The sequence below is a fragment of the Pseudopipra pipra genome, chromosome 27 (genome assembly GCF_036250125.1).
Source record: "Pseudopipra pipra isolate bDixPip1 chromosome 27, bDixPip1.hap1, whole genome shotgun sequence".
Classification (NCBI taxonomy): Eukaryota; Metazoa; Chordata; class Aves; order Passeriformes; family Pipridae; genus Pseudopipra; species Pseudopipra pipra.
Window position 1 is genome coordinate 1688853 of NC_087575.1, and position 25996 is coordinate 1714848.

A 25996-nucleotide genomic window follows, 5' to 3' on the forward strand; every position below is an offset into this window, starting at 1 on the left:
TGTGAGCACAGCAGTCACCTTCTGACACTGTTTCTTTTTTAAAGCTTGTTTTAATATCTAGTGATGTCTTTACTTACTTTTACTTGAACCTAAACATCACCATAAGCATTTGCAAAACCATAACACAGAGAATTGAAGTGTTGATACTCACATTTTGATTCACTGAATTATCAAGTTTAAATTGCTGCCACCTCTCGTTTTCCCCACTGTGCTTTCCCTGTCCAGCTTTCTCTTTCCTTCAGAGATTAGAAATATGAATAATCTTTATAATTCACATGGAGTTGACTGTGCAAAGTGCCAAAAGGGGCCCAGGACTCCTCTCACAGCCAAAGAAACTGGAATAACTTTACCTGCTTATCAAGACAGGTGAGTAAACCAAATATTTCTTCTCACTGACCATGATGTCTTTCTCAGGTTGCTGCAATAACTGGATTAGTTTGTCTTATCACAGCCTTGGAAGTGAATAATGGGGATAAAGTGCCATCATCAAATATATCCCCAGGGTGGAGGAAGCAGCTTTTTGAGGTATGACTTGTAAAGCAGATGGTTAGTAAAGAATATATTTAAGGGCAGTGGAAGAGAATTGAGGCCAAACTTATGTTTCATTAATTAATAACCTGTTCTGCACAGTGTGTTGGAGCTGGTCCAATAAGGTGTTTTTATCTCCCCACTTTTTTTTCCAAAACTTCCAGATTTTGAGGGAATGCCATTATCTCCCTGTTTGGATTCCCAGTGTTACATCTGTTGAATCCTGGTTGGATGAAATTTTGTGCAATCCAAAGAGTGCATTAGCATGGATGTGGGACAGGCTGGGTTTGACCTGCAGAGCTTCTGCAGGTGGTTTTGCCCAGGAAAAGTTGGCTCAATTCACATCTGAAGTTGAACTTGCTGAACTGGCTGTTGAGCAAGGAAAGGGAGGGGTTTTCTTGCTTGTAAACTGAGCACATCAGGAAGGGAAAACACTCAGGAATGACATGACTGGACTCTGGGAATGCAGGCATGTTAAACCCTGCCTGGGGTGGCTTTGTCATGGCTGTGAGTGAGAGTCACACAACAGTTTGGGTCGGAGGGGACCTTAAAGCTCCTCCAGCCCCACCCTCTGCTGTGGGCTGGGACACCTTCCCCTAGAGCAGGTTGCTCCAATCTGCCCTTGGACACTTCCAGGGATGGGCCACAGCTGCTCTTGGAAACCTGTGCTGGGGCCTCCCCACCCTCACAGCCAAGAATTCCTTCCCAATATCCCATCTAAATGCTCTGCAGGATGTGGATGAAGCAGGACACCTGGAAGGAAAACTGGTCTTTCAGCACTCCTGACTCCTGTCCTTTTGTCTTGCTTTAGGGAGAGACCATTCTGTCTGCACTGACACTCCTGGTCCTGGGAGAGAGGGTGGGATAATGTGTTTAAAGGGGGAGGAGGCAGGAGAATGTTCTTATGGACATAATCCCAAATAACTGGGATTATCTAAGTGGAGAATTAATCCTGTTCTTCATTAAATAAACAATCTCCAAGAGTCCAGATGCCCATGCAGATCTTTGGATGATACCACTTACTCCCTATCAAATAAAATGCTGTTGTCACTCTGAGCAGGAATTTCTGCATCCACTGGAATTGCTTCAGAACAGACTTTGGGGTCGGTCGAGGTTCCCAGTGCTGCAAATTTCAGCTCCCTGCATTAATGAAGCACAGAGAGCCACGAGAAGGTGGTGTCCTAATTCTGCAGCACAGAAAATAATGTCCTGTATGGGCTGTGGGGAGCTAAAAACTTGGATTTGTTCTCAGATTAGCAGGGATCAACTTGAGCTAATGAGGGAAAACCATTCCTTCCTTCCCCCCTCCCCGAGTCTGACCCTGTGAGAAGCTGAGTGTAGGAGAGAACAGCACAGAACAGCATGTGCTAAATGGTATTTACAGTGACAGAGCATTTGGGAGGGTGAGGAGAGAAAAAAACGTGTTGAACTTCAAAAATGACCCACCAAATGCACTAGAAATTGTCAGGGCATTGGTTGGAAGGCTGATTTAGTGTTGCTGATTCCTTCTCAATATCCACAAATAACTACTACTAACTAATAGCACTAACTGCTAGTAATAAATAACTTCTGCCAAGCACAGGAAACTATTTAGTCCATTCATTAAATAAATCTCTGGACTGTTAGTGGGTTTTTCTTACATTGCAGAGTCACAAATGGAAATGGTTTGAGACTGTGCAGAGTTGGAATAGTGGGACAATGAGTAACCAACCTCTGAACTGGGTTGTGTCCAGTGGCAAAATTCAGAAGTGTTTCACTGTAGGAATCTGGTTTCATTTGCGTGTACCAATTACAGGTCTTCTGATAAATAGAATCCCAGACTGGTTTGGGTGGGAAGGACCTGAAAGCCCATCCAGTCCCACCCCCTGCCATGGGCAGGGACACCTCCCACCAGCCCAGGGTGCTCCAAGCCCCCTCCAGCCTGGCCTTGGACACTTCCAGGAATCCAGGGGCAGCCACAGCTGCTCTGGGCAACCTGTGCCAGGGCCTCCCCACCCTCACACCCAACAATTCCTTCCCAATATCTCATCTAACCCTGCCCTCTGGCACTGGGAAGCCATTCCCCTTGTCCTGTCCCTTCCTTGTCCCCAGTCCCTCTCCAGCTCTCCTGGAGCCCCTTTAGGCCCTGCAAGGGGCTCTCAGGTCTCCCTGGAGCCTTCTCTTCTCCAGGTGAACCCCCCCAGCTCTCCCAGCCTGGCTCCAGAGCAGAGGGGCTCCAGCCCTTGGAGCATCTCTGTGGCCTCCTCTGGACTCACTCTCAGGGTTGAGGTTTTGGAAGGAGGTGAATACTAAAAAGTTACTACATGGTTTTGTTTGTATTATGAGTCCATTTTCATGTCCTGGATTAGCCTGTTGGGCACATTCTGTGGGGCTCAGTGATCTGAAGGGCTGTAAAACCTGAGAGTGTGGTGGGCCATCTTTTATTTTTCATGCTTTTGTCTGATCTGCAGTCAGTTCTTAGCTTTCCATCAAGTGGCTGCTCCAGAACTCCAAAATCATTACCTGACAGCTCAATTCTTCATTCTTTTAATGCCTGAAAAAGAGCCATTTGCTAATGGCTCTTTTCCCCCCAAGGTGCCTCTTTCATGTCCTGCTGTAGTGAGGAAATGTGTGAAGAAAACTATGAAGAAATCCCTGGTGGTGATGCCAAGAGGTGGCAGAGAAAAGGCTGCTGGGCCTGTTGGTGCTGAGGGATCTCAGAGGTCCATGGTTTGAGTTCACTCAGAGTTGGTCAGTTGTAGTTTGTGCCTCTAATGCAGTTTTGGCACATCAGGCTGACATTGATACCTGTCACCTCGAGCTGTCCCCATGTGCTGTTCCCTCAGTCAGCAACTTTGTGGGATGATTGATCTCGGGCTGAGGTCATCTCTCAAGTTCCAGATCTTGTCAATCTGTCTGGCTCCACCCACAGGCAGTGATTCAGCTCCTGATGTGCTGAAATATTCTCTTCCCACACAGAGTAAGGGTTTTTTTGTACTTCTGCTCTGAGCTGCAGCACCTCTTCTGTGCTCTGCTCCAAGCCTGGGCTTTTTTGCATGGTATTTGCATGTGCTTGAAAAACTGTAGAAAGCAGAGTTGGAGCTCCTAAAGAGGGAGAGGAGCAGCTACTCTAGTTCTGTGCAGTGCTGTGATTTAGGCAAATGGATAAAATATTGAGAGAAATATGGGGAGGAGGACTTGGTGTTGGTGGATGAAAAGCTGGACGTGCTCTGGCCACATGTCCTGGCACCAAGAAACCCCCTGTGCCCTGGGCTGAGCCAGGGGAACAACATCAGAAGGATGTGGGGCTGTTGGAGCAGGTCCAGAGGAAACCACGGAGATGCTCCAAGGGCTGGAGCCCCTCTGCTCTGGAGCCAGGCTGGGAGAGCTGGGGGGGTTCACCTGGAGAAGAGAAGGCTCCAGGGAGAGCTGAGAGCCCCTTGCAGGGCCTGAAGGGGCTCCAGGAGAGCTGGAGAGGGACTTGGGACAAGGGATGGAGGGACAGGACAAGGGGAATGGCTTCCCAGTGCCAGAGGGCAGGGACAGATGGGATATTGGGAAGGAATTGTTGGGTGTGAGGGTGGGGAGGGGCTGTCCCAGGTTTCCCAGAGCAGCTGTGGCTGCCCCATCCCTGGTCCAGGGCCATGTTGGAGGGGGCTTGGAGCCACCTGGGCTAGTGGAAGGTGTCCCTGCCCATGGCAGGGGGGGAAACAAGATGGTCTTTAAGGTCCCTTCCAACCCAAACCATTCCGAGATGATTTTGTGACAACTGCAGGGTTTTTGGTTGGGGGCAGGGAGTGCCTTTCTCTGTGTGCAGTAATTCCCATCTTTAGGGGTTGATCTACAGAGAATGTTCTCTAGAGCAGAACAAATATTCTATCTTGGATATTGCCCCTTCTGCCATTGCACACTTGACCTGGAATAAGCTGCTGTTGCAGAGTTGTTCCCAGGGGGTTTGGGTTTATGGAGCTGTGGTTGCACTAATGCTCTGCTGTACTTCTGTTTCTCCCTATAGAAAACACCTTAATGGGCTGTTAGACCTCTGCTGTGCTTTAATCCAGTGTTCCATGATTCCCTGGGCACAGCCAAGGGATTGGATTGGTCATTTTGGAGGATATGTTTATTCTGTAGATCACAGAATCCCAGACTGGTTTGGGCTGGAAGGGACCTTAAAGCCCATCCAGTGCCACCCCCTGCCATGGGCAGGGACACCTTCCACTAGCCCAGGTTGCTCCAAGCCCTGTCCAACCTGGCCTTGGACACTTCCAGGGATGGGGCAGCCACAGCTTCAGTGGTCAGAGACCAAATGATTAGAGGCAGCACAAACTTGGGAATGAGTCCTGCTGGGAAATGGGGAAAGCACCTGGAGGGATGGGCTTGGAAGCAGCAAGTAAGAGCCTTCTCTTTTCTCTTGTGTTTAGGCAAATTGGTTCTTCTGCATGGTCATGTTTGTTAAAAAAATGGAATTGTGCTGAACAACTTCTCTAGTTTGTAGAATCATTTTCTCTGTTAATGGGAGACACAAGGCTCTTTAAGAGCTGCTAATTGCTCAGGTTAAAAAAAACCCCAGGGCCACTTGGTGTCACGAGTGGAATTCAGGCTCTCAGAAGAAAGCCTGAGCTAGTTCTGCTGAAAATGGAACAGATCAGAGACACAACAGCTAAAAACCAGGTTTGCCAAAGCACTTAAAATAACAGCTGGCAGTTTCCCTGGGTGTTGTTGGACTTGATGTAGAAATTTCCCAAAAGGACTGAGAGAGCACAGAGAGGCAAAAAGGGCAGTGTTGGGAGGGCAGTTCCTGGGGGGGTTTTGAAAGCCCATGTACAGGACTTCTTGGGGGCTTCAGAGGTGGAGAAATGGTGGCCAGGAGTGTGTTAGTGTTGGAATTGGAGCAAGGACATACCTGAGGAGCCACTTGGGCAGGTTCAGGTACAGGTGGACTCCTCTGTGTTGGTGAAGGTTGCCCAGAGAAGTCACCAGAGACATGGTGTTGGTCATTCATGAGTTTTCTCCATCTTGTGGAAACAGAAGAAGCTCAGACAGGAGGGGTTGTACCCTTCACTCTCAAGTTGTGGAAACCCCACTGTTTTTAGTAGTTTAGTGGGGTGTTACAATTTACAGCATTAAATATTTTGAGGGTGAGAGGGGAAATGTCTCACAGCCAGTTTGTGAGGCTCAGACCTGGATTGGCTGTGTCTGTCCCTGGAGGAGAAGCTTCTGTTCCTCAGGAGGTGCAAATCTTGATGCCAGAAATGGCATGGAGCTGTGCCAGGGGGGTTGGGATGGATCTCAGGGAAAGGTTCTTCCCCCACAGGGTGCTGGGGCACTGCCCAGGCTCCCCAGGGCAGTGGGCACGGCCCCAAGGCTGCCAGAGCTCCAGGAGGATTTGGACAACGCTCTGAGGGACAGGGTGGGATTGTTGGGGTGTCCTGGGCAGGAATTGGACTTTGATGGTCCTTGTGGGTCCCTTCCAACTTGGGTTTTTCTAGGATCCTATGGCTCTCTGTAATAATCCTGGAGTTACCAGCTCTCTGAGCAGCTCCTGGCATGGGGGAGGCCGGTCTGGAGTGGGAGGATTCCAAGGGCTGTGCTGGTGCTGCTGGATCTGTGTAAGTACTGAGGAACTGGGATGGATGCAGACACATCTCCATGGAATTGAGCTGTTTGGAGGGGAAAACAGAAGTTGCCACAGTCTGCAGCATCCAGACAGAAGGGAAGGGCTGGTGGGAGCTCATAGCTGAGGGCTCTGGAGGTAAAGCAGAAGGAGAGAAGGTAAAACAGGAGGGGAGGAAGCTCGTTACCTGTTTTCATTAAACTTTTCAGCAGCTGGAAGATGTTGGGTTTAGTTGGCAGGTGAGAGGAGTGGAAAGAAGTAAGGAAACAGCTCCTGGTGGCTGTCACCTTGCTGGAAAGATCTCCTAGAAGTTTCAGGTGCCCCTTTCAGAGTATCAAAAGTTGAAAGTCTCTTTCCATAGAGGAGTCACCAGCTGAAGGGGAAAGCCTGGAAGCATAAGACCAGCCCATGTGGCTCGTGTTTGGCCCATGGAGCAGCAGGAGTTAATGTTTCCTGGGATCTGGGAAATGAAAACAGAGTGGGTGGATTGAAGGGGGGGGGTTCTAGCCCAGACACTGATGGTTCTTGCAATTAAAAACAATCCCAAGCCAAATGGTTGAATTAATCCCAAAGGCAGTGATTGGGAAAGACAGTTATGTGAAAACAGAGCATAGGAGCTGTGGAATGGGAGCATCTGGGCATTTGGGGTCGTGGATGGGCTGGGAGTGGGTCTTAATGTTGTTCTAGTAAATGTGTGCTGTGCCAGCACTTCCAGGAGGGTTCCTAAAGCTCTGGCTGTGGAAGGGCCCTGTAAATCCACGGCCCAGCTGGGACAAAGGGTTTGGAGGCAGGTAATCTGGGGTGGGGGCACAGTCCATGGCAGCAGGGACCTGCTGTGGTGACGTTCTGGGGAGGGAAGCTCGAGGAGGTGACTGAGATCCCTGTGCTCTCAGGGTATCCGGGCTGCCGAGGCGGCTGTGCCTCTGTCTGGCGGAACCAGGTGACGCTGCTGAGCATGAACAGCAAAACTGGGGCGGTGGGACGGGGTGGGCTCTAAAGGTCCCTTCCAACCCCAACCGCTCGGGGATTCTGTGGAATGACCCTGTGAAATAGAAACTGAAGATCCGAGGGAAAACGGCAGGAGAAAGGACAATGATTTTATATTTTCTTAACTTCAGTAACTCGGGGAGAAGGAGGGGGGCTGTGCTGGGGCTCGAGTGCCTGGGAGGGGTCTGCCCGGCACCGGGGAAGCTGCGGCTGCTCCGGCGCTTCGCGGTCCCGGTCCCTGCTGTGCCGAGCGGTACCGACTGACCTGCTCTGTCCCGGTCCCTGTCGCCTCCCTCGGTTTCGGCGGCGTTTTTCCGGCAGCTCCTCCCCGGCCCCGCGGTGGGAACCGCCGGTGTTGGAGCTGCGGGGAGAGGAGGGCGGCGGGGCCGTGCGCCGGGAATGCTCGGAGCCCCCCCGGGGATGCCAGAACCCCCCTAGGGCTGCTCGAACCTCCACGATGCTCGAGATGCCCCTCCGCGATGGTCGGAGCTGCCCGGGGATGTTCGGGGCCCCTCTCGGATGCCCGGAACCTCCTGGGATGCCGGAGTACCCCCGGGATGCTCGGGGAGCCCCCCGGGGCGTTCGGAGCCCCCGGGATGCTCCCAACTCCCCCCCCACACACACAGTGCTTGGAGCCCTCCCGGGTATGCTCAGAACTTCCCGGGATGGTCGGAGCACTCCCGGGTCGCTCGAACCCCCGCGATGCTCAGAACCTTCCAGCGATGCTCGGAGCCGCCCAGGGATGCTCAGACCCACCGTGCTGCTCGGAACTGCCCTCCCGCTTCCCCGGGCTGCTCTGACCCAGCCCGCGCTGCTCGGAGCACCCCGAGATGCTCGGGGGGGCTTCCCCCGGACGTTCGACCCTCGCCCTACTCGGAGCCCCCGGGCTGCTCGACCTCCCCTTTCCTCCCCGCAGTGCTCGGAGTCCCCGCCGAGGATGCTCAGAGCCCGCGGGGGCTGCTCGGATACCCCGAGATATCCGAGATATCCAGAGCTCCACCCCCCGGAATGGTCGACCTCCCCTCTCTCTCCCCCGCGATACTCGGAGGTAGCCCCCAGATGCTCGGACCCTCCGGGATGGTCGACTCCCCCTCCCGCGATGCTCGAAGCCCCCCTCGGGATGCTCAGAGCACCCCCCAGAATGGTCGCTCCCCCTCCTCCCGCCGCGATACTCGGAGCCGCCGGGATGCTCGACCCCCGCTTCCCTCCCCGCGCTGCTCAGCGCTGCCCTGGGGATGCTCAGAGCCCCGGGGGCACCCTCGGATCCCCCGGGATGTCCGACACCCCCCCCTCGGATTTTCGGGCTGTGCCGGGCGGGGGTCGCGGCTCCCTCCGGGGTGGGCGTGGCCTTATGGGTGTGGCCGGGGTGGGCGGAGCTCCGGGCGATGGGGGCGCGCCCCCTTTCGGTGGGCGGGGCTCCGCGGCGCATGCGCGCGGCGGGCGCGGCGCGGCCCATCGGCGGGCGGGGCGGGGGGCGCAGGAGGCGGCGGCGGCGGCCCCGGGCAGCGGCACCGCCCCGGCCCCGGCCCGCTCGCTCCGCGCCATGCCCGGCTCCCTGTACCAGCCCGAGCCCGGGCAGCCGGCCCGCGGCCCGCCGCGCTGCCTCACCCTGCTCAGCCCGCCGCCGCCGCCCTCCGCCGGGCAGGACCCGCCGCCGGAGCCCGAGCCCGGCCGGGAGCGGGAGGGGCCGCCGGGGCCGGCGGCGCAGGGCGAAGCCGCCGCGCTGAGGTTCGCGCTGGACCAGCTGTCGCTGCTGGGGCTGGAGGGCGCGGAGGAGCCGGCGGGGGCCGCGGGGCCGGGCGGCCTAAGGGAGCGGGAGCGCGGCGGATCATCCCCGGGGCCGGCCCCGGCCCCCGCCCCGGGCGCCTTCGGCAGCCTGGCCCCGCCGCTGGGGCCGCCCGCGCTGCTCGGGGAGCCGCCGGCCAGCAGGAAGAAGAGCGTGAACATGACCGAGTGCGTGCCCGTGCCCAGCTCCGAGCACGTCGCCGAGATCGTGGGCCGGCAAGGTAACGCGGCGCGGGGGGCACCGGGGGGCGCGGGGACCCCCCTCGGGCCGGGGCGGCTCCGGGGCTTTGTCTCCGCGCGGAGGCGGAAACTTCGCGGCGGCGGCCCCGAAACTCGGCCGCGGGTCCCGGGAGCTGCGGCGCCGCCGAGCCGCCGGTAAATAGCGATAAAACTCCACGGTGCGGGAGGACGGCCGGGGTGGGATCACCGGAAAGTTCCCGGGAGCCACGCGCGTCCGCGGGAGCTGCCAGGACACGGAGCTTTCTTTGCTTTCATTGTAGTTGTGCTTCTGCCCCCTCCCCTCCAGGCTCCGTATCTCAGACCCGGTGTGTGAACGGTGCCGCTTATCTCGGACTTCAGTTTGTAAATCCTGACGATAAATCCAGTGTAAACGGTCCTTAACCCGCTCGTCCGGGGGCGGCCGGAGCTCCGGGGGCGCGGAGCCCCTCGCACCCAGCTGTCACAAAAGGCCCTCGTCCGGGTGGGTGTGCCTGGAGTGGGCTTTTGTCTCCGGGTAATCCCAAATAAACCGAAGTTACACCTTGGAAAATCAAAAAGAAAAGACCCCGAGGCGGAGGATTTAAGGAAAAGAAAGGAGAAGGAAGGGAGCCGCTGCCTGCAGGGATCCCGGCAGGAATCCCCTCGCAGGGAGCGTGACCTCTGGAGCGTTTTGGCCGGGTGGGGTCTGGCACCCCAGCCCTGCCCTCCCCCGCGGCTCCCACCCCTCCCCGGCCGGGGGGCTGCGGGCCGGGGGTCGGGGGGCTTTTTTTTCGCGGAGGGAAGCGGGGAGCTGGGCAGGCTCATTGTTCTCTTTGTTAGCCAGAGCCATGCTGTGATGAGCGCGGTGACATCATGCTCTGCGCTTCCCATTGGCCTGCGCTGCCTCCCAGCCGGCCCCGCTTCCCGGCCTCCCAACTTTCCAGGCACCCCCTCTCCGGTCCCACCGGCCCGGCCGCGGGGTCCCCCCGAGCCGCCGGACCCGGCCGGGGCAGAGCCGGAGGAGAGGAGAGGGAGAGGAGTGTGGCACCGCGCCCTGCTCGGGAGATCCTCCTCCTCCCGGGGCTGCACGGAGACCTGGGTTTGGTGGCTTCACCGACGGGCTCCGCAGAGCCCTGGGGTCCAACAACCTGAAACCAAACCTGTGCCGGGGAACCCGCCGGTCCTGCCGGGCGGAGGAGCAGCCGCGTTTGGGGCCGGGAGCTGCCGGTTGGCACCTTCCCCTGGGTGTTTCGGTGTGGTGAGACCTCGGTGCTGCACCTCCAGCACCGCCGAGGAGTTCAGTGGGCAGCCAGGGTCCTGCCTCAACTGCCTTGGGCGGAGTTTGGGGGCTCACTAAGCTCCGAGGGCTTGCGGAAAAAGTGTTGCCAGAGGAATTATTACACCAGCTTGATGTGGGGTGCTGGTTGTGTCCCGCTGGTGGGCTTGGAGGGGACCTGAACCCAGCCATGGGCTGGAGGTACCTGCTGCTGCCCCGGCCCACGGGCAGGAACAGCTCTCCCCAGGGGTTCCCAGCTCTCCCCAGGGGTTCCCAGCTCTCCCCAGGGGTTCCCCCACGTGTTTCCTGCCCCTTTCCTGGGCTCAGCCTGTTGGGATGCTGTGCAGGGGCCTCACCCTGGGTTTTTGGTGTGGAGGGGGACTCAGCTGCCCTGGTCACACTGGTGGGCAGCAGTGAGGGGACAGGGCTGGCAGCACAGTGTCTTTGTGCTCCGGCTGCTCTCCAGTGCTGCCAGCAGCTGGATTAAACCAAGGCTGTGTGAGGCTGGTTTAGCCTGAGCAGAGGCAATACCGAGGTCGTTTCCTGGGGCTCACATCAAGCAGAGCCCTACTCATCCTCTCTGTGCTGTCTCCCGGGTCCTTCTGGTCCTTGGGTGGGTCTCCCTCAGTTTTGGCAGCCCCGTGGCAGCAGGGTCTGACTGCAGGGCCGAGCCTTGTGGTGCTTGGCTGGGCCTGGCATTGCTGTGGTGACACTGCAAGGCAGGATCAGGTCACCCAGACTGTGTCCCTGTCACTCTTGTCTTCCCTGCACTGCCCAGCCTGGCCATGACACAGGGACAGACACTTGTGGTGCCACCGTGCTCGGAACACAGGAAGGGATGAAGATGTGGATATTGGTGCCCTGGAAGGGACTGGAGTTGGGGCAGAGCTCAGGTTCTCTCCCCACACACCCTGTGCTGAGGAGCAGCTCTTGGGGAACTTTGAGACCTGTCCTGCTGTCCCCAGACCCAGCAGCCCCTCACTGCTCTGGTGAGTGGGGACCAGGGAGGCCCTGGCAGCCGGGACCAGCACGTGGGTGTCTGTGCAGTCTGAGGTGGGACAGAGCCAATGGGACACGATTTCTCCTACTTCTCCTTTTTCTTCAATTTCTCTCCTCCAGATCCCCTAATTTAAACCTTTCCCCAAGGAGCAGCAGCGGCCCAGCAGGTAAACCTTTGTTCTCTAAAGCAAATCAGTGTTTCCTTGCCTGAGCTGGAGGAGCAATTGCCACGGCCCCGTGTCCGGATTGGCATCAGTGATGGCACAGTCTGCCAGCTGGGATCTGCAGCCTCCCCCTGCCCACACAGCTGCCCACAGGCAGCGTGGCCAGGCGGGATTCCCTGGCCGTGCAAGCCCGTTCCTGACTCCTGCCGTGGGAGGGACCATCTCCAAAAAGTGCTGTGGGCACTGAAGGCAGCGGCGTGGGCTCCTCTAGCCACCCAGCAGAGAGCTGTGATTGATTATGGTGGGGACCACTGGGGAGCGTGGGGCAGGTGTTGGAGCTGCCAGGACTGTGCTGGGGTGGTTTCCTGCTGCCCTGGCTTTCCAGGGGCATTTTCAGCAGCTCCTGCCCCAGCGAGGCCGGGGGGGTGCAGCCGAGGGCCCGGGCTCTGCTCGCCCCTCCCGTGCCATGTGCCTCCCGTGGGATGGAGCCACGGCTCCTCTCCCCATCTGTGACACGCAGGGGCTGTCACAGCTCTGCAAAAGGAAAGTTGCCATTTATAGAAGACGCTGGGTTGCTCAAAGGGGAGATCCAGGGAAGGATGGAACAGTGCAGGCAGCGTTCTGGTGCTTGGGGGATGCACGGGGAGACCACGGGCCCCCCTGGGCCAGCCCAAGCACCTGCAACCTTGCAGTGGATCACAGGGGTGGGATGAATCCTCTCATTTTGGAGCCCTGGGCTCTTTGCTGTCTCCTGCCTGTGGTGTTACATCCCTTGAGGCACCTGGCACGTCCTCCTGGCTGCCTCCTCCCACTTCCTTTGGTCATAGCAGAGCTGGGGACTCCTGAGGGTGGTCACACGTATGGATCTGGTCGCTGAAGGATCTGCCTGTGCTCTGCTCTGGCTCTGGCTGCACCCTGTGTCCCCAGGGGAGGAGCCCAGCCTGCCTGCCTCGCTCTCCCAGGTGCCTGGAGAAGAAGCCAAGGTGTGATGTGCTTGCCTCCCGCAGCAGGGCTGCAGGATGAATTCATTACTGTGTGCAGAGGTGGGAAGAAGTGCTTGGGAAGAAGGGGATGAGCTGCAATGGAGGTGCAGCCTGTTCTCCTCCATGCCTGGCCCCACTCCTGCCCATCCTGTGCCATTCACCAGTTACAAAGGGAACTGGGAGCTCTGGAACTCTGGATCAGAGGCCAAGAGATGCTGCAGAGCTGGGGAAGGGGAAGAGAGCGGGTGACACACTCCAGAGGGCCAGGCACAAGGTGTGAGCGGGCTCCAGAGGCTGTGACAGACCCCATCCTCCGGGGTGATGCCATCAGAGGCTCTTCCAGAAAAGCTCTGTCACACCTTTCTTGGGTTTTCCCACCTCAGAGCTGGGCATGGCCGGCACAGACCTCCTTGGGCAAGTGGAGCCGTGGTCTGGGCAGGGCAGTGGGCTGGCTCTGCCCTCCTGGTGTGCAGGAGGCACCTGAGTTGGTGCAGGTGCTGCCTGGGCCGTGCTGGGGGTCAGCACGTGGATGAGCTGTGGGCTCCCTCATCTCCAGCGTGGGGGTGAGGATGGAGAGGCCCTTCCCACCCACTGCCCCAGTGTTGTGCTGGTTCCCCTGGGCTCTTGCAGCCCTGATCAGACTGGGGCTCCTTGCAGGGGGCCAAGTTCTCTTTGGTGATGCTCAGAAAGGACGTTCAGGGAGAGCAGCTGCTGTTCCTGGGGCGCATCGTGCCGGGGAGAATCCCTTGGGATTCTATTTCTTGCTGGAAAGTAGTGATTTCCCAGCCTGAGGGCAGGTGGGACAGGCCCAGCCAGGGCACTTGTGTGGAGTGGAGTGTGGCAGGAGCTATATAGGATGAGTAGAGGGTGGAAGAGAAGGATGTGGAGTCTGGAGCCTGAGGGGGAGGGAGAGGGCTGGGGGGAGGGTTGGGAGGAGAGTCCAGCTCCCTCCTTCCATAGGTGCCCTCCATGTGGCAGAGCTGGGTGTGGTGGCACAGGGGGCTGTGACTCCCTGGGCTGGACATCTCTGGAATGTGGGTGTTTGCTGGCAGCTGAGAATGGCCATGGGATGTCAAGATGAGTTTGTGCCCACAGGGACTCTACAACTGAGTCACCCTCGGGCTCTGGTGAGACCCAGGCTCTGGTGTTGAGAAGGGGCTGTTGGAGCTAAGGCATCCCTGGGTCTGTCCTCTCATCCCACCCCTGGTTTTGAGGTGTTTTCATTTGGATCTGAAAAGTGCCTTTAAAGCCACCTTGGCTGGAGACTTGTAGCAGAGTCTGGCACCTTGTTCTCCTGCCCTGTCGCCACTGGTGCAGCTCTGGCCCTTGGCAAGGGGAATGTGGGGATGCCAGCTGCTGCTGCTGCTGCTGGGCTGAGGTCTGGCACTGCCTGTGAGGGGGTCACTGGCACTGCTGGGCAGCCCCAGGTCTTTCCATGGCCCCCTTCACCATGGCCCTGTTCCTGCAGCAGCTCCAGAGGATGCAGCCATCCGGGATGGTGTCACAGCGTGCTGGGGTGGGGCTTGCAGGGGCTCATCTGAGACATCTCATACTGGTCTGGATCATTCCAAGCACAAGAAAGACGTGGAACTGCAGGAACAAGTCCAGAGGAGGCCACAGAGATGCTCCAAGGGCTGGAGCCCCTCTGCTCTGGAAACAGGCTGGCTGAGCTGGGGGGGGTTCACCTGGAGGAGAGAAGGCTCCAGGGAGACCTGAGAGCCCCTTGCAGGGCCTAAAGGGGCTCCAGGAGAGCTGGAGAGGGACTGGGGACAAGGGATGGAAGGACAGGACAAGGGGCAATGGCTTCCCAGTGCCAGAGTGCAGGGTGAGATGGAATATTGGGAAGGAATTGTTGGCTGTGAGGGTGGTGAGGCCCTGGCACAGGTTTCCCAGAGCAGCTGTGGCTGCCCCATCCCTGGAAGTGTCCAAGGCCAGGTTGGAGGGGGCTTGGAGCAGCCTGGGCTAGTGGAGATTGCCCATGGCAGGGACAAGATGAACTTTAAGGTCCTTTCCAACCCAAACCATTCCATGATTCCCCCGGTTGCAGTTGCAGGTCAAACCACCAGTTTGTGCTTTGAGTCCCTCTGGCTCTCAGGGGGCTCTGGGGGGCTCAGCCATGGGGAGTCCCTGCGGCCAAGGGATGTCTCAGGTGGAGTTTGGGCCTGGGGACAGGGCAGGGCAGGTTGGTCCCTGGGTGTGGCCGTGGTGCTGTCCTGGCCCTGCTCCCTCCCCGTTTCCAGGAGCGCTCCCCGGTGCGTCCAGTGACCAGGCTCCTCTCGGGCACAAGTTCCTGGTGCTGGTGCCAGCCCACAGCCTCAGGCAGTGCCTTCCCTGCCTAATGCCTCCTTTCCCACAGTGTTCCCCGCTGCCATCCCCATTTACAGTCAACTGGGAGAATCAGCTCCCACCCCCTGGCTGCGTTTGGTGCCATCGGTGCCCCGGCAGTGTCCAGCACCTGCAGGCTGGGAGCATTCTTCCTGCCCTACTTGTTTGAGGAGGGTGGAACTGGTCAAGCCAGGCACCCCTTTAATTTTTGTCCCAGGCTTTGTCCCTGGGAAGGGCTCACAGGAGCAGCTGGATAAACTCTTCCTCTCTCTTGTGCTGCCACGGCATCAGCTGGGTCCCGCTGGTGCCACCGGCACAAGGGAGTGGAGTGAGGAAGAACCTGCCTGTGCTGTGTCCCCTGTGGGATGTGGCTCCTGTGCAGCTCCTGGAGCTGCTGATGCCTTTGGATCATGAAATTGCCATTTCAGGAGAGAGAGGGGAAGATTTAGGATGGATCTCAGGGAAAGGTTCTTCCCCCACAGGGTGCTGGGGCACTGCCCAGGCTCCCCAGGGCAGTGGGCACGGCCCCAAGGCTGCCAGAGCTCCAGGAGGGTTTGGACAACGCTCTGAGGGACAGGGTCGGATTGCTGGGGTGTCTGTGCAGGGCCAGGGGTTGGACTTGATGATCCTTGTGGGTCTCTTCCAACTCAGGACATTGAAAGTTTCTGTGATGCTGCAAAGGGCAAATTTGGGACCTTGGGAGGCACCAGCAGAGCCCCTTCCCACTGCCCTGGGCTTGTCCTGGTTTGCCAAGCACTGGAGCAGGGGAAGAGCTTATAGCAGGTACCAGGGTAAATCTGGGAGGGGAACGTGGGAGTTGCAGGCACCTCTCCCTGGGCAGCCTGATGGGGGCTGGCACATGCTTCCAAAAATGTCACTTTAGATGGTTCTGCCCTGCCCCAGTCCCTGGGCTGTTGCTTTCCCTGCCATGTGCCCCAGCCATAAACCCACCAGGGGTTAGTGCTGCCAAAGAGCTGGGCTGGGACACCCAGGGCAGCTGCTGCTGCTCACTTACTGTGACAGTTTTTTACTTCTTGTCATCCATGATGTTTAATACCCTGGGAAATGCAGCAGGAATAGCACAGCTCCTGTTTGCCCTCTGGCTGCTGGGGAGCCTGGATTGATTTACCTTTACCTGGCTGGGACAGGCCTGACTGAAGGTCTTGTGCCATCTCAGCCATGGCTGAGTCACAGAATCCCAGAATGGTTTGGGTTGAGGGGACATTAAAGCCCATCCAGTGCCACCCCCTGCCATGGGCAGGGACACCTCCCACTAGCCCAGGTTGCTCCAAGCCCCGTCCAACCTGACCTTGGACACTTCCAGGGATGGGGCAGCCACAGCTGCTCTGGGCAACCTGTGCCAGGGCCTCACTGTGGTGGGTTGACCCTGCCTGGATTCCAGGTGCCCACCAAAGCCACTCCATCACTGCCCTGCACAAGTGGACAGGGGAGAGAAAATCTAACAAAGGTTCCTGACTTGAGACAGGGACAAGGAGAGAACCCTCACTGATCACCAACGTGGGCAAAACAGACTCAACCTGGGGATATTAATTGAATATATTACTAACAAAATCAGAGTAGGACAGTGAAAAGGCAAATAAATCTTAAATACACCTTTTCCCACTCCTCCCTCTCCTGGACTCTCCCTCCTCCTCCCAGTGGTGCAGAGAGATGGGAATGGGGGTCCTGGTCAGTTTATCACAGGTTGTTTCTGCTGCTGCTCAGGGAGAGGAGTTGGAGTCCTTCCCCTGCTCCAGCCTGGGATTCCTCCCACGGGAGACAGTTCTCCATGAACTTCAACATGGGGCCCTTTCCATGGGCTCAGTCCTTCAGGAACAGGCTGCTCCAGCCTGGGCTCCTCTCTCCGTGGGGCTGCAGCTCCGTGCCAGGACTCTGCTCCAGCAGGGGCTTCCCAGGGGGTCACCTCCTCCTTTGGGCATCCCCTGCTCTGGAATGGGCTCCTCCATGTGCTGCAGGGGGGTCTCTGCACCCCCATGGCCCCCCATGTGCCTCAGGGGGGTCTCTGCACCCCCATGGCCCCCCATGTGCCTCAGGGGGGTCTCTGCACCCCCATGGCCCCCCACGTGCTGCAGGGGGGTCTCTGCACCCCCATGGCCCCCCATGTGCCTCAGGGGGGGTCTCTGCACCCCCATGGCCCTCCATGTGCTTCAGGGGGGTCTCTGCACCCCCATGGCCCCCCATGTGCTGCAGGGGGGGTCTCTGCACCCCCATGGCTGCAGGGGCACAGCTCCCTCCCCATGGGCTGCCCCAGGGGAACCTCAGTTCCAGTGCCTGGAGCCCCTCCTGCCCCTCCTCCTGCCCTGCCCTGGGGCCCTGCAGGGCTGTTCCTCTCCCATGTTCTCACTCTGCTCTCTGCACCCAATTCCATCTGCTCAATAACATTTTTCCCATCTTAAATACATTATCCCAGGGGTGTTCCCACCATCTCTGCTGGGCTGGGCCTTGGCCAGCAGCAAGTCCATCCTGGAGCAGCTGGAATTGGCTCTGCCAGGCAGGGGAGAAGCTTCTGGCAGCTGCTGACAGAAGCCACCAAACCCTGGCCATGCAAACCCAATACACTCACCACTTCCACAGAGTGAAGAATTCCTTCCCAGTATCCCATCTCTCCCTGCCCTCTGGCAGTGGGAAGCCATTCCCCTTGTCCTGTCCCTCCATCCCTTGTCCCAAGTCCCTCTCCAGCTCTCCTGGAGCCCCTTTAGCCCCTGGAAGGGGCTCTCAGGTCTCCCTGGAGCCTTCTCTCCTCCAGGTGAACCCCCCCAGCTCTCCCAGCCTGGCTCCAGAGCAGAGGGGCTCCAGCCCTTGGAGCATCTCCATGGCCTCCTCTGGACTCGCTCCAACAGGTCAGCATTTTTCTTGTGCTGAGGCCCTTCAGCCTCCCAGGGCTCTCCCTTCTCCAGCCTTGCAGCTGGAAGAGCAGCCCTGCCCTTCCTCGGGGAGCATCTGGGAAGAGGAGGAGGAGGAGGAGGAGGAGGGGAGCCCCGAGCCAGCCGTTTGCAGAGGAGCAGAGGAGCCAGTTGGGCACTCGGCTGTGCCCGGAGGAGCCGAGCTGTTCATCCCTGTGGATCCTGCAGCAGCGTTTGTGATGCACAGGGACAGTGTCAGGGCTCTGCTCGGGCACCTGCCACCCCTGTGGGCTTCCAGCTTTGCACTGGGTGCCCCGCAGAGCTCAGGGGTGAGTGGGAGGTGGGAGGCAGGGGGTCACTCACCCCTGTGTGCTGGTGCCAGGCTGAGCTGAGCTCTGGGTGTGCTGTGCCAGGCTCAGGGGGATTTAATTAAGAGTGGATGCAATCAGGGCAGGGGGTGCAGGGAGCAGGGCTGTGCTGGCGGCTGCAGGTGGCTCCTCAGTGGGGCAGTGAAAAGTGGTCCTAGAGGAGAGTTGGAGCCTTTTGTAGTCCCGGTCCCAGGAGCCTTTGGCTGGATGGATTCAGCCAGGACCTGCAGCCAGAGCCCGGCTTGCCCGCGGGGGGAAGGGGCAGGGCCATGCCCGGGGCTGTGCGAGGCAGAGTTGGCAGAGTTGGCAGCACAGTCCCGGGCTCCACATCCCAGCTGGGCTCTGCTGAATCACGTTCCCGTGGGGAGGAAGCAGGTCCTTCCAGAACAGGGAGAGCAGGTGCCCTGGGAGCACCTCAGCCTCGGTGCTGGGGATCCCTCCCTGGGGGCAGGGAGGGGAAGGGCTGCCTGTGCCCCCCACCATGGGGAACCCCAGCTCCCCCAGCCCTCTGGGGCTGTCTCTGGAGTGCAGCCAGGGCTGTTCCTCAGGTTCAGCTGCTGGCTGGGAGGTGTCAAAGGACCTGCAGGATCCAGACAAGCGTTTTTTTTCCCATCCACCCTGGTGTCTTGTTTTGCCTTGTACCTCCTTAAACACCCTCTGAGTGAATCCAGCGTCCCCCCCTTTCAGCGACCCCGACCCTGCCCCCGTGGCTGCCTGCCTTGGCCCCTCTCAGCCCACGTGTTCCAGCCCTTGGGAGTGGGGCTGCTGGCTGCATCCTGCTGCTCCTCAATCCCAGAGGGTCGGGCCGGTGCCGGGAGTCTGGCATGTCCTGGAGAGAGCAGTGCAGCCCCCCAGCACTGAACTGTGAGCCCTCATCCGCCTCGCAGGCAGGAGAGACCCCTCTGCCCAAGGGTGTCTGTGCTGCAGGCGCAGAACCAAAGGGACCTGCTGGTTCCTGGTGGTCCTGCACGTCCCCACCCCGGGTGAGCAGAGGTTCCCTGTGGAACCAGCGCTGATGTGTCATCTCTCCCCCTCCTCCTTGCTCCGCAGGCTGCAAAATCAAAGCCCTGCGTGCCAAGACCAACACGTACATCAAGACGCCGGTGAGGGGCGAGGAGCCCGTGTTCATCGTCACCGGGAGGAAGGAGGACGTGGAGATGGCGAAGCGGGAGATCCTCTCGGCCGCCGAGCACTTCTCCATGATCCGGGCCACGCGCAACAAAGTGAACGGGCTGACGGGGGCCATGCAGGGACCCCCCAACCTGCCGGGCCAGACCACCATCCAGGTGAGGGTCCCGTACCGCGTGGTGGGGCTGGTGGTGGGGCCCAAGGGGGCCACCATCAAGCGGATCCAGCAGCAGACGCACACCTACATCGTGACGCCGAGCCGGGACAAGGAGCCCGTGTTCGAGGTGACGGGCATGCCCGAGAACGTGGACCGTGCGCGGGAGGAGATCGAGGCGCACATCACCATGAGGACAGGCTCCTTCATCGACGTCAACGCCGACAACGACTTCCACTCCAACGGCACCGACGTCTGCCTCGACCTGCAGGGCAGCGCGGGCGGCCCGTGGGCCAAGGCCCCCCACCCCGCCCACCCCGCCCACCGCTCCTCGGCCGCCCTGCGCAACGACAGCCTCAGCTCCCTGGGCAGCGCCTCCACCGAGTCCTACTACAGCGGGCGGGTGGCGGCCGCCAGCCCCACCAGCCCCTACAGCACCTTCAGCGAGCCCCCGGCCCCGCTGGGCTCCGAGGAGTGCGACTTCGGCTTTGACTTCTTGGCCCTCGACCTCACCACGCCCACCACCACCATCTGGTCGCCCTTCGAGCGCTCGGGCAACCCCCTGCAGGCCTTCAGCAGCTGCTCCTCCATCAACAGCTCGCAGAGACGCAACAGCGGCCCGGCCACGCCGCGCCACTCGCCCACCCTGCCCGAGGGCGGCGCGGGGCTGGAGCACCCCTGTGCCCGCCGCATCCCCAGCGACCCCGCCGGCGCCCTGGCCTGGCTGCCCGCCCAGGGCTCGCTCTCCTCCTTCTCCAACAGCACCGGCTACTCCTCCTCTTCCTCGCTGCCCGGCAGCATCTCGGCCGCCTCGGGCTCGCCCACCGACTCCAGCAGCTCCGACGGGCACCGCAAGAGCTCCCGGGAGTGCATGGTGTGCCTGGAGAGCGAGGTGATGGCCGCCCTGGTGCCCTGCGGCCACAACCTCTTCTGTATGGAGTGTGCCCTGCGCATCTGCGGCCGGGCACAGCCGCAGTGCCCCGCGTGCCACGCGCCCGCCACCCAAGCCATCCACATCTTCTCCTAGCCCGGGGGGCTGGCCGGGCAGCCCCCCCTCCCTCCTCCACCCCGACACGGCGTTTTAAGGACTGTAAACTGTTTAAATCGAGCTTTTTATTTAATAACGGATCCGATGGGCGCACGGGGCGGGAGGGGGGAGAGGCTGCTGTGAGCTGGAGAGGCGGAGAGGGCACGGAGAGGGCACGGCGGGGCGGGGGGTGGCCAAATCCGGGGGGTTGGGAGGGTGGGGGCGAAGGGGCCGAAGATGAGGACGAGGATGAGGAAGAGGGGGCGTGAATTCCGCGAGGAGGAAACTCCGATGTTTACAGAATAGCTTTAACTCTTCACCTGGCTGTGGGGCTGGGGAGGGAGCCCGGCTGTTCTCCACCAGTCCTTCCCAAATATACCAGTATTCCGTTTGCAAACTGAAATAACCAGAAAGAAAAGGTCCGGTTGCACTTTTTATTTTAGGACACGCAAGGGTTGTCTTTTATTTTTTTAAAATCATTCTATTATTATTATAATAATTTTTTTTTTGTGGTTCTTTTTGTATGTAGTTATTTTTTTGGATGATTCTCAATGGTTCTATAAATATATATATATTTTTTTTTTTTGTAATGCAGGTCTATCTTGTAATTTGCCAATGTGAAAACTGCCCAAAAATGTGTGATGTGAGGTTGGGAGGTCGTGGGATGGAGGGGGCACAGTTAACACACCATGTCACAAAAACCAGACAGATTTCTATCTCCATTTTATTTTGTGGTTGGTTTGGGGGTTGGTTTTTTTGTTTTTGTTTTTGTTTTTGTTTTTCATCTTTTTTTTTTTTAGTTTTATTTTTTTATTTTTTACCTCTTTATGTATATGTAGGGAATTTATAGGAAAATATGTACTTTATTGAATAAATTTTAAAAACTAAAATATATTTTATTTTAAAAAGAAAATAACGGACCTTTAACCTTACATGGCTAAAGTACTGATTATATATTTGCTGAGCTGACTTGACGGTTATGAAAATTGTATCAAGAGTTTTATTTTTTGACTTCAAAGCCTTCTTAATAAAGACTTTTTACTATATATGAACACTTGTGCTGCCCCAGTGTCTCCCTGTCTCTGAAGCCTCTTGGCACCCGTTCAGCATCTCGGGACAGCCCCCCTGCTCTGGGTTTGGGGGCTGTGCTGGGGTGCTGCACATCCCACTGCATTATCTCTCCCAGGCCATGTTGGGAAAGTGCCCAAGTGTAAGAAGGTCATGGAGCTGCTGGATCAAGTCCAGAGGAGGCCACAGAGATGCTCCAAGGGCTGGAGCCCCTCTGCTCTGGAGCCAGGCTGGGAGAGCTGGGGGGGTTCCCCTGGAGAAGAGAAGGCTCCAGGGAGACCTGAGAGCCCCTTGCAGGGCCTAGAGGGGCTCCAGGAGAGCTGGAGAGGGACTGGGGACAAGGGATGGAGGGACAGGACAAGGGGAATGGCTTCCCACTGCCAGAGGGCAGGGTGAGATGGGATATTGGGAAGGAATTGTTGGCTGTGAGGGTGGGGAGGGGCTGTCCCAGGTTTCCCAGAGCAGCTGTGGTTGCCCCATCCCTGGAAGTGTCCAAGGCCAGGTTGGACGAGGCTTGGAGCCACCTGGGCTGGTGGAAGGTGTCCCTGCCCGTGGCAGGGAGTGGCACTGGACGGGCTTTAAGGTCCCTCCCGCTTGAATTCATTCACCACAAACGGTGCCGAGTGAGGACATTTTTCCACAGGAGAGAGTTTGGGGTGTCCTGGGTAGTGGGGGGGTGTCCCTGATAAAGCTTTTGAGCACGTCCCTCATGGGGTCTTGGGGTGCCCCTTATGGGCACTCTTGGCGTGTTCCAAAGGGGGGTCTCGAGGTGCCCTGCACGGGGGGCCGTGGGGGTGCCCCAGCGGGGGGATAAACCAGCCCCAGCATCCCCAGGAGCTGCCAGGGGAGGGGCTGGGGGGCGGAGAGGGGCGGGGGGCGGAACACACCCCGCTCCAATTAGCGGCAATTAACGGCCGTCGATGGGTGCAGGCGGGGGAGGGAGGGAGTTGGCAGCAGGGGCGGGGGCTGCGCCGTGGCCTCGGGGGGCTCTGTGGCTGTTGGGGACCCCCACGTGCAGGTGAGGGGTCCCGGGGTCCTGCCCGAGGTGCTGCTGGGGGGCTTCACCTCTGCCCGCGGGTCTGGGGGCTCAGCACCCTGGGAAGCTGTAGGTGCTGTGGCTTGGGTGTCCCCTGGGTCACCAGCGTGCTGGGACCTGGGTCGGTGGCATCTCATGGGGTGCGTGTGCCCGGTGGTGGGTCCAGCCGTGGGCTCCCCACCCCGTGTGGGTGCTGGTGTGGGTGCTGCACCCTGGTGAGGCTGCTCAGAGGGCTCCCTGACCCCCAGGGCCCTGTGGCCTGGCCAGTGCAGCACCTTGCAGGGTGTTTGCCACAGGTGAGAAAAGGGTTTGGTACCCCCGGGGCACTGCCTGTCCTGCAGCTTGCCAGACTCACCGGGTTGCTCTCAGCCCTGGATCCTGGCCTTCATCCTCTGAGTCAGCCCAGCTCAACCCAGTAAGGACACGTCTGCTGTGAGCAGGCAGAAGGATGGGCTCTGGCTTCTCCCTTGTGCTGCTTTGTATCAAAAATGGTCCCCACAGCCACAGGGCAGCCTTGAAACACAGCCCTTTCCTCTCTGAATGTACAACCTGTGGAGGGTGCTGGAATTTCTGCACCATCCATTGTCATGGAGTGACTGAGATCCCTATGTCCCAGCCCTGGAAGTGTCCAAGGCCAGGTTGGACGGGGCTTGGAGCAACCTGGGCCAGTGGAAGGTGTCCCTGCCCATGGCAGGGGGTGGAACAACATGAGCTTTAAGGTCCCTTCCAACCCAAACCATTCTGGGATTCTGTGAGAGTTCCTTAGATGCAAACCCAAAGTTAAGCCCTTCCTTCTCCCCCTGCAGCCTGTTCAATGCTTGCTTGACTGACTCTAGTGATGCATTAGCACATGTGCTTTGCACGCTGCAGACCTGGAAATGTTTGCTGCAGCCAAGTTCCCTGAATCTGCAGAATCAGCAAACCAGGATGACTTTTCAGGCCCTGGAGGGGCAGGCACTGAGCTCTGCTCTCTGGGACCAGAGGGAACCAGCTGGAGCTGTGCCAGGGGGGTTGGGATGGATCTCAGGGAAAGGTTCTTCCCCCAGAGGGTGCTGGGGCACTGCCCAGGCTCCCCAGGGCAGTGGGCACGGCCCCAAGGCTGCCAGAGCTCCAGGAGCGTTTGGACAACGCTCTGAGGGACAGGGTGGGATTGTTGGGGTGTCTGTGCAGGGCCAGAGGTTGGACTCCTAGGGGATCCATTCCAGTTAAGGATATTTTGGGATTCTATGATCTGTGATTCCATTTAACCCCTTTCCTGATGGTCTTGGCTTTGCAAAGGGTGGGTGCACTGCAGAGACCCTCCGGGAAGCTGAGAGGTCTCAGGGATGCTGCTACTGATCCTTAGAGCTGGCAATCTTTGGGGTTGGATGTTCTTGGGAGAGGGTCTGGAAAGCCCCCAGGTGCCTGCCCCCTCTCCACATCTCAACAGGAGCCGCAGTGAAGGGTGTGCTTTTTAATGTCAGTTATAATAAAATATTTTTACAGAGCCCAAAAAATTCAAAATAGTGCAAAACATCTCACTGTCATGCATCCATGGCAGCCGCCGCCGCCGGCGGGACAGACACACAGGCATCGGTGACACTGTGCTACAGGAGCAGAATTGGTCAGTTCAATCACATGCCAACAGGACAGTTTGGGGAGGGGGGCACAGGGCCAGGGGTGCAGGGCTGAGCCCCAACCTGGCTGTGCAGGAGCAGCTGTAGAAAAAGGGTGTAAACATTGAACAGAAACGAGAGAGGAAAGCGAAACCCTTTGGTCCCAGGCAAACCCTCTAGAAAAAGGAGCGTGGGGGCCAGTTGGGGTACCCTGTTTTGGGGTGGGAGGGGGCTGAGAGAGCTGTATTGACTTGTGGGGTCGTCAGGCCTCTGTCTGCCCCAGTACTCAGGGCAAACTGGCCAGCTGGGGTAGCCACCCCACCACCACACACCCTGACCTCCCAGGCACTCGCACGAGACATGCACACACCACTTACCACACAGAAATGGTGCTTACTGGGGAACTGGGGTGGGACAGAACTGGTGCTTAATGGGGAACTGGAGGGAGGGGTCCTCTGGGGTGGGGTGGGAAGGGTCTTGCTTGCGCCAAGGAGGTCCCGTGGGCTGCCCTGCACAGGGACGCTGGTCCCCACTGGCCAGAGCAAAGGGGGATAGGTCCCTCTGCTCTGGTGCCCCCAGCCCTTGCCCCCCCAAGCCCTGGCACCTTGTGGGAGGCAGTGGGGCAGCCCGTGGTGGCAGCAAGGCAGGGAAGACAGGATATGGGCCGGGGGCTGCTCCCTGCTGCTCCCGGCCCCGGTGATGCCTCTGCCAGCCAGGGAGGGCACCCTGTGCAGGGCACGTGGGGGCTGCACCTGCCAACCCAACAGCCCCAATAGCCCTTCCGGGTGCAGGACACAGCCTGGCCGGCTGCCCTGTATGTACAGGTATTTACATATGTACAGGTGCTCGGGGTGGGAGCTGCCCTGCCCCTCAGGGCACGTCACAACGCTCAGGGATGGGGACAAGGGGCCGCTCAGGGATGGGGACAAGGGGCCATCACGCTGTGCCAGCCACTCAGCAACACCCCCGGGTGGGATGAGACACACACACACACACACACAGCCCCTCACACCCCCCACACACCCCCACACATCCCCCAACCCTTTCCTTGTGTCACTCAGTGAGGTTTGGGGCTGGATGTGACAGTGCAGGTTCAGGAATGGGCCAGTGGGGTTCCTCCACCTCAGACAGGCTGGGGAAGGGCAGATTGGTCCCATCACCCAGGCTGGGGTCCAGCCCTTCCCTGCAGCCCCCCCAGCCCCAGCACCTTCCTGCAGGGTGGGATGGGGGCCTGGCTGTGCCCGGCACTGCTGTCACCCAGCCAGCGTGGCCGGGGAGGGAGGGGAGGGTCTGTCACTGCAGCCACATCACCCCCTCCCCAGGGCCAGCACGGCGACTCCTCTGTGGCCACTCTTATGGCTTATACACGGCTGGAGGGGGCTCTGAGGGGGCCAGGAGCGGAGGGGGGGATGAGGGCCGGGCGGGGGGGCAAGAGGAGTTTAACTGCTGCCCTCCTCGGCCGAGCGCGTGTCCGACTTGAGCTTGACGAACTCCTTGGCCACGTCGTCGTTGTTGCGCTGGGACAGGATGCGGAGCACGGTGAGCCCGGTGTCGTCCATGTGGATGCGGCGGCCCAGGGGCAGCCAGCAGGCACAGCCGGGGCGCTGCAGGATGTCCCGCAGCTGCAGCACGGCGATGCCCACGGTGCGGTCCTCGCGGGCGAAGCAGTAATCCTTCACACACACCTGCAGCTCGTAGCACTCCGGGCCCGTCTCCGTGCCCAGCGTGCTGGGGAGGGCAAGGGATGGGCAGGGTTGGCACGGGGGGGAGGTCACACTTCCATCCTTCCCCGGCTCTGCTGCCTCCCCACTGCCCAAAAGAAGCCTTTTCCTCTTTTCCTTTCCCCCACTCCCTGCTTCAAGTGCTGTTCCAAGAGGGACAGAGACGACGAGGATTGGGGGAAAAGGGTGGTCTTTTT

General features: G+C 59.1%; 2 protein-coding genes across 14 annotated transcripts in view; one reads left to right on the forward strand and one right to left on the reverse strand.

Annotated features, from left to right (window-relative positions):
* Window positions 1-25996, reverse strand: part of UNC13A (unc-13 homolog A) — a 91441-nt gene that overhangs the window by 28783 nt on the left and 36662 nt on the right. For 12 of the 13 annotated variants that reach the window (XM_064636987.1, XM_064636986.1, XM_064636983.1 and 9 more), the window contains one exon: window positions 23922-25806. In XM_064636987.1, the coding sequence (XP_064493057.1) occupies window positions 25518-25806 (289 nt within the window). In that variant the 3' untranslated portion in view covers window positions 23922-25517. Of the gene's footprint in view, window positions 1-23921; window positions 25807-25996 lie in introns of those variants that run through there. The other variant, XR_010425327.1, reaches the window with a different exon arrangement.
* On the forward strand, window positions 8585-21431 carry MEX3D (mex-3 RNA binding family member D). Its single transcript, XM_064637005.1, has 2 exons — window positions 8585-9114; window positions 19121-21431. The coding sequence occupies exons 1-2, from the start codon at window positions 8652-8654 to the stop codon at window positions 20377-20379; spliced, it is 1722 nt and encodes a 573-aa protein (XP_064493075.1). The 5' UTR covers window positions 8585-8651; the 3' UTR covers window positions 20380-21431.

What these genes read in the sequence shown, in the direction of transcription:
- MEX3D (XM_064637005.1), top strand. Translation starts at nt 8,652, where the DNA reads ATGCCCGGCTCCCTGTACCAGCCCGAGCCCGGGCAGCCGGCCCGCGGC. An exon ending in CGAGATCGTGGGCCGGCAAG is followed by an intron (nt 9,115 to 19,120) that starts GTAACGCGGCGC and finishes CTTGCTCCGCAG; the next exon opens with GCTGCAAAATCAAAGCCCTG.